This window comes from Arachis duranensis, chromosome 5 (assembly GCF_000817695.3).
Source record: "Arachis duranensis cultivar V14167 chromosome 5, aradu.V14167.gnm2.J7QH, whole genome shotgun sequence".
Taxonomy (NCBI): domain Eukaryota; kingdom Viridiplantae; phylum Streptophyta; class Magnoliopsida; order Fabales; family Fabaceae; genus Arachis; species Arachis duranensis.
This window is the reverse complement of record NC_029776.3, coordinates 5,859,614-5,866,973: the sequence shown is the minus strand read 5'-3', so window position 1 is coordinate 5,866,973 and position 7,360 is coordinate 5,859,614. Positions and strand designations below refer to the sequence as shown.

Here is a 7,360-nt window from a genome sequence, read left to right as displayed (position 1 = left end):
TCCAAATCCAGTAAATATATTTATTCATTGTGGACACTGTGCCTTCAAATCTCAACGAAAAAATTAAAGGTAAAATAGAAGGTAGCAAAGTCGTCGTTTATTTTATTTATAAATATTTTATAGTTAATAATAGATTCTTCTCAACACCCCAAGAGCATGGGTGGAGTGAATATGACTGTCAATTGGTAGGGTAGAGTTTAGATTCTACTTTATTGTCGGTGAGTCGTACTCTATCTGTGAGCTGAGAATCTCTCAACACTAATTCTACTCTCACTTTAAAGTTTTACACCCAACTCAGACTCCACCCACAACAAATTAATTTGCTCAATTAAACATAATATTTAATAATTTCTTAAACATACTAATAAAATAAAAAATATATGAAATTAAGTCCATATTGAAATTAAAAACAACAAAATCATAATATTTATTTTTAAAATATAATTAAAAAAGACGATGCGAGTTCAATTTTCATTAATTTTATTACTATGTATAATAATTTTTAGTTACATATATTATAATATGATGTTAGGGGTTATTATAATTTATTATTTTTTATCATCATTTAACCATCAATTCAATTTCTTTAGTTTAGTAAACATTAATAATTAACTGATGGCTAAAAATAATAAAATCTGATGATACACTAACATTTCTTTTATAATATATCACAGGAGAACAAACCAAGCACAAAAAAAAAAATGGAAAAGAGAACAAAACATATGTACTACTCTTTTCATATTTTGGAACAAACAAGAATCTAGATTTTAAAATTGCAGAGTCTTTGGTACTATATAAAATTGAACGGGTAGAACTTGTACTCTGCGAGCATTCACCTCTTCCTTACTTGATGTGGTGTGGGGCGGGTTACAGTGAGGCGGGTTCTTGAGAGCAAATTTTGATTTTTGGTATTTCGACTCCTATTCGCCCGTAATATATATATAATCATTTTAAAATATATATTTTTCTTGAATGTTATATGACTTTTTTTTATAATACTTAGGATTTATAAATTTATAATTTTATTTTTTATGCTGAATTTTAAAATTTATAAGAGACATGTAAGGACAAGGTAGGGTACATGTTTTCACTTGTCACAAATAATAATTGCACAAATTTTACATAGGATAAAATAAGTAAAAAAAATTAAAAATTCGTCCTATGGTTATCCACTTATTCCTGTACTAAATTAATTCTAAAAATTAATTAAAAAATAAGAATAATTTTAAATTTATAAACCATCTAAAGATCATATCTAAGAGATATAGAATTTGTAATCCCCATTCGTCAAGGTCATCAAGAGAGAGACACACATCTATAGTTAATTACCAAGAGCAAGAATGAGGGTAAAATTCTCTATATCTGTATTTAAGAATATGAATAATATTAAAGAAAAAAAAAAAGCATCCTAGGTTGATACTTGAGAATAACTCCAAGGATAAATTAGTTTCCTGGAATTTAAAAATTGCTTGTAGTCTCTTACTTTACGGAAAGCAAAATACATTGGTAGTCCGATCCCTCAGTAAGAATGAATTAAATGTTGAGCAATGCAATTTTAATATATTTTAAAGAGAAAAAAAAAAGGAAAAAGAAAGGATGGGGATGGATTAGAGGAATTATTGGTGAATGAGAATGAATGAGTGGCAAGTGGTGGGTGGGCCAAGTAGTGGAGCCCTATTGCATATGATGAGTAAACCATTGTTTCCTTGAATAGGACATTTATCTGGTACACACGCTCATTGGAAATTAAATAAGGGAAAATAAAAAAAAATAAAATAGGATTCAATGTAGTACTTGTTAGCATTATTAATTAAAAACACTTTTTATACAAAATGTAAGTTTTAAATATATGTATAAAATAAAAATAAAAAATTGTATTAATAATAATATAATTGATGGAGAAGATATTAGGGGATTGGCGGTAAAAGAAAAGAGAGGACTAGAGGAGGGTGTAAGTAACAGGAAGAAAGCAACATGGTCGGCTGGCCTTAAAGGCAGGAACAAAACAAACATCATCAAAACCTTATCTCAAATTCGTCCTCCCTTTCTGATCCCTCAATCACTCCCCAACTTCTACGCTCCACAATCATCTACCTCCCACGGAATCAAATGCCCATCATACCAAATCATTGGTGGCCCCTCATGTCTCTCTTTGCCAGCCACCTGTTTTCTATTTCCTATTCCTATTCGTATATTATTATTAGATAATAGAGTGCGTGATTCATGATAAGGGTACGGTGCACATCCATGACATGAGAACCACCACTGGTTTGTTGGGTTTTATGTCACTTTGTTCTCTCCGTGTCATGCCCAATCACATTATTTTGCTTAATTTACTCATTATTCATTATTTCATTTCATTACTGACTTTAACTAACATGTACCCTATGTCTTTAGAGCACATTATAAAAATTTATCATTAATAAAAATTTTAAATATTTTTATTTAATAAATATATTAAAATTTTAAATTTTTTATTTTTAATAAAAAAATTTAATTTATAAACTTAACATGTAATCAAAATACAAAATAGATAAATTCTTTATTAATTCATGTCAACACCAGTACACCACCCATGCTTCGCCCATTAGTATGTCACATGAATATTAATTAACTATATTATTGCCGCCTAATCATCCTACCCTTTTTAACTCAAACTTTAATTAATTCATGGTCATCAATACGTATATTTATAACAATAATGTTAAAGAGATAAAAAAAAGCGTAAATATTTATCTTATAATAATTAATAAATATTAAATAAATATAAAATAAATTATAATTATTTTTATATTTATAATATTATAAATTATATATTTTTTTGGTGACTGAACATAAGACAAAGAAAAAAGATCTAAGAAAAAGAGTAGTACTATTTTTTAATAATAATAGTTAAATTATTAAGGATAGTAACCACTTTAAGTACATGTGCTTGTTTAAAGCAGCGGTTTTAAAAACATCAAGAATAACCATCCGATACCAAGGATAATAAACATCTCATGTCATAATATCACTCATCCCAAAAACTTAAGTTGATTTTAGAGTTCACCAAGGATCGAACCTTTGACTTTTCGGATCTAAAACTCTAATACCATGTCATGAATCCACTCATCCCAAAAACGTAACTTTATAAGACAATGTAACACTAATGGTCATATCTTTAATATTTCCTAAACCTCCATTGTACACATTGTATGCTTAGACCATCGGCTCCCTATACTTTTTCAAAATTAAATTATATATATTTAAATATAATAATATTTTTGTTATAATATATACTTTTCACCATACTATATAGACAGTAGCACATCTATTTATCTCATGTTCACGTTCGGGTATTAAACTAAAATTATTAAAACCATTCCCACTTTTTCCTTGGGATTATATTAATTTTCCTATTTTGAAGTCAAATTCTATCTACTTAGCCACGGGCCCAATTCAACAAAGCAACCCTTGCTTATCTACTTTTCTTTTTGCCATTTAGCCACTCGCTGACAAGTGCTCTCTATAATCCCATATAGTCATCTTCAAATATTTGCTACATGACGCTTACTCTTTCTATCATTAATTAATATAAACTCTATTTTAGGGCTTTCCTAATATCTTAATCATTGAGTTTATTGTTGAAGCAACCCAATTAAAACTGGCGCAGTTAGGCAGTGGAATCTTCTATATACTTTTTTAAAAAATATTTATCCAATCTCAAGAATAAATAGAATATATGTGTATCTGACGTCAAAAATACCCATTCATGACGCAATAAAAACAAATTATTTCCAAAAATCACCGACACGTACAAGGTAGATAGAGTTGTTCAGATAGTATAAGAATTGAAGATACCATCTCTTGCGCTCCCAGGAAAAAAGAACATACGCATAGGCATACATACATACATACATACATACATGCACACCCACACTATTGTTTGTTAGTGTTGAAAGGTCGTGTTTCCGTCTTCTTTTTGACCTTGTTATGATCGAAGAGGAGATTGGAATTAGATTCAGGCACCAAAAAGTAAACCAAGTTGCATTCTTAATTTCAAAATAATCATTTGACCCTCGCCCACTTTTTGCATACTCATTCATAATGATGCATATATCCCATTAAAGTTAAACCGAAGATCCGTGGGCTTATTCCCTTCTAACATACTCATTATTATTTATTAATTATTTCCTGGAATCCCTGCTGGCTTCTTACTCCAAATCCATATTCCAACACAAGTTTAAATACGATTACTTTTTCATCATAACAGTGATCATGAGTTTATGATCATTATTCCTGTCCTGTCCTGTTCATAAATACTGCACAGGACTAACGAAGGTGGTTTTATTATATGAACGGCGTTACTTTTTGTGGTGAATAATATATATGATAATAATTAATTAATTAGGTTGTGTGAAGATCATGAATAATGGATGACCTAACTTGTGTTGAGGTAGCTAGCATCGCCGACAATGCATTATTGGAAGTGCTTATAGTACTAATGGTAGAGGAGTAGGTCCCAAACACTCCACATCAACTTTCTAGTTAAGCAAAGATCCGGATTCTTGTTGATGAATCATATTCTGGCACCATTATAACTCATTGAAACTCCAATTGTGTCTTGTACCTACTTTTCTTTTTTATCCTTCTTTTCTATTGGAAACAAACAAATAGTGCACATCCCTTTCTGATCTCCACATTCATAATAAGCTATAGAGCAAAACCGTCCAACCATACTCTCTCACATTCCCCCATTCATTAAAAAGTATACACAATATTGGTAAGCAAAGTGACATGGTACCCATCTCTAACTAGTTCAACCAGGCATGGAGTGGGAGACAGTTCATGTGGGTCTCCTACATATGTAGTTTTACATTCACACGCGCATATGACATGAATCATGTATCATATATCATTTTTCCATTCCATTTTCTTAGCTTTTATATTTATCTTCGGAAATTACTTAGCAAGCAACCTTTCCATGATGAGCTAGTGCGTGCCAATACATATCTTATATCTACATTTATGTCATCGGGTAGTAATAATTAAATTATTATATATCAAAACACATATATATGATGATCGAGTATAAACTCAAAAAGATAAAAAATGATAGGCTCGCAGCTGGGGCCCCTGTTAAGCAGGACTAATTAAAAGGGGCCAATAATTGGTACAATGTAAAGTGATGCTACAACATACGCAAAGAAGCAATTTATATGGGTAAAGCACGAAAGTGTGATCATGATAATATAGAGTTATATATTTGGTACACCTGTGGGGTCCTTAATCTAGGCAACCTGCTTGGTGTGTTTTGCATTGCCATGTGGGATGTGGGAACATATAAGAAAATGAATTGACTAATAAATGCAAATTAAAGTAGAAATAATATTTCTCCATTATTAGGTTAGAGAGAGAGAATTTTCTCAAGTATCATCAGTTATTACGGAATAATAATAATGGAGAGGGGGTAATAATAACTAACAACTAATAAGGGTAGTAGTGGGTGTGTGATGGTCAACCTATGCAAGAGATATAGAAGGGGAATTTGATAGCAAGATTCGTCGCTCTACTCATTCCTGCGTTTGATTAATAATAATAATAGTGTATCATAGCTACCCACCCACCCAACGCCCCCACAAAAAAGTCCCATTCATAATTCGTTTCTCTCTCACCTCTCTCTCTTACCCCGGCCCCCATGAGTCTTTAAATTAAAACACACCATCTAATCTTCCTAACTCAAACCATCACATATATACTACTACTACGTAGTACTCCAACACACACAACAACTAATAATGGGTCTTGATCAAGATGCCAACAACAATAACAATAATAACTCCTCCTCCTCAGGCCTCGAGCTTGTTCTAGGGTTATCTCTCACCACCACCACGGCCACACCACCTCCTCCGTCAACCAAACCCAAGCCGTATTCATGTCATCATGAGGCACCAGAGCCATCTCTAACGCTAGGTCTATCCGGCGAGAGCTTCCTGAAAAGCAATAATAATAAAGGCGCAGAGGAGCCTACAAGTGGTGAAATGTGTAGACAGGCTTCATCGCCACACAGTAGCGCAGTTTCGTCGTTCTCAAGTGGGGGGTGCAGGGTGGTGGGGGCGTGCGTGAAGAGGGAGAGGGATCTTAGTAGCTGTGAAGAGGCAGATGGTGATGGCGATGGCGAGAGAGTTTCTTCCAGAGTGAGCGACGAAGATGAAGACGGCAGCAATGCCCGAAAGAAGCTGAGGCTCACAAAGGAACAATCTGCTCTTCTTGAAGACAGCTTCAAACAACACAGCACTCTCAATCCTGTATGTAATCATAATCAATCAATCAATCTCTCTGTTAATTGTTAATTAATTAATTGATTATTACAACGTTGATGGTAACGAACAGAAACAGAAGCAAGCTTTGGCGAGGCAGTTAAATCTGAGGCCTCGGCAAGTAGAAGTGTGGTTCCAGAATAGGAGAGCGAGAACAAAGCTGAAGCAGACGGAAGTGGACTGCGAGTTCTTGAAGAAATGCTGCGAAACATTGACGGACGAGAACAGAAGGCTAAAGAAAGAGCTTCAAGAACTGAAGGCGCTGAAGCTGGCACAACCCTTGTACATGCCTATGCCGGCGGCAACGCTCACCATCTGCCCCTCTTGCGAGAGACTCTCCAACGACCCCCCCGCCAAGCCTCACTTCTATAACCCCTTCACCAACCCCTCTGCAGCATGTTGATGCCTTAATTACTATCCTCATAACCATTGTATTTTTTTGGTTCGAGGCATCCGGCATCCATACCTACCTACCTACCTATAGGGGAACGCTGTAATTAACTAATACCGTAGATAATATCATAGCAACTGCTCATCATTAAGATTTCTTTTCTTTTTTGCTTTCCTTTAATGTATGTTTATAAATCATTATACAAGACTTCTCCATCCATCAAATTCTTTTGCTACCTGTATATAATATGTACACATGATCATGTTAGTTGTCACTAGCTTTCACCGAAAAACAAATACCGGATTCACGCCCCGCCCCTAATATACAATACAGATTTAATTTCCTTATCTTCTGCAATACTCTTTACTCTTTATTAGAGTAGTTCATTCATTTTATTTATTTGAATCTTTACTTATAAAATTTATACTTTAAAATCATATAGAGGTACTCATGGTTGCGATGGTTCCTAGTTTAGCTAGATGCGTTAACTGTAGTCTTCTATATATATAATCAAAGGCTAGTTCAGTTAAAATAATGAATGATTTTTGGTAATTTCTTCCCATGTGCTGTGTTTAGGTACCAGTTTACTGTTTGTTGAGTGAAAGCCTAAATAGTAAATATTTATTACTGTGTTCTACAGGCGGAAACAAGCTAATTAAGAAAACAAAAT

At 33.3% G+C, this 7,360-nt stretch overlaps 1 protein-coding gene across 1 annotated transcript; it reads left to right on the top strand.

The window, feature by feature from the left end:
* The first annotated feature begins 5,602 nt into the window (after window positions 1-5,602).
* Window positions 5,603-7,037, top strand: LOC107487610 (homeobox-leucine zipper protein HAT22). Its single transcript, XM_016108277.3, has 2 exons — window positions 5,603-6,287; window positions 6,373-7,037. The coding sequence occupies exons 1-2, from the start codon at window positions 5,778-5,780 to the stop codon at window positions 6,700-6,702; spliced, it is 840 nt and encodes a 279-aa protein (XP_015963763.1). The 5' UTR covers window positions 5,603-5,777; the 3' UTR covers window positions 6,703-7,037.
* The last annotated feature ends 323 nt before the right edge of the window (window positions 7,038-7,360 follow it).

What these genes read in the sequence shown, in the direction of transcription:
- LOC107487610 (XM_016108277.3), top strand. Translation starts at nt 5,778, where the DNA reads ATGGGTCTTGATCAAGATGCCAACAACAATAACAATAATAACTCCTCC. An exon ending in AACACAGCACTCTCAATCCT is followed by an intron (nt 6,288 to 6,372) that starts GTATGTAATCAT and finishes GGTAACGAACAG; the next exon opens with AAACAGAAGCAAGCTTTGGC.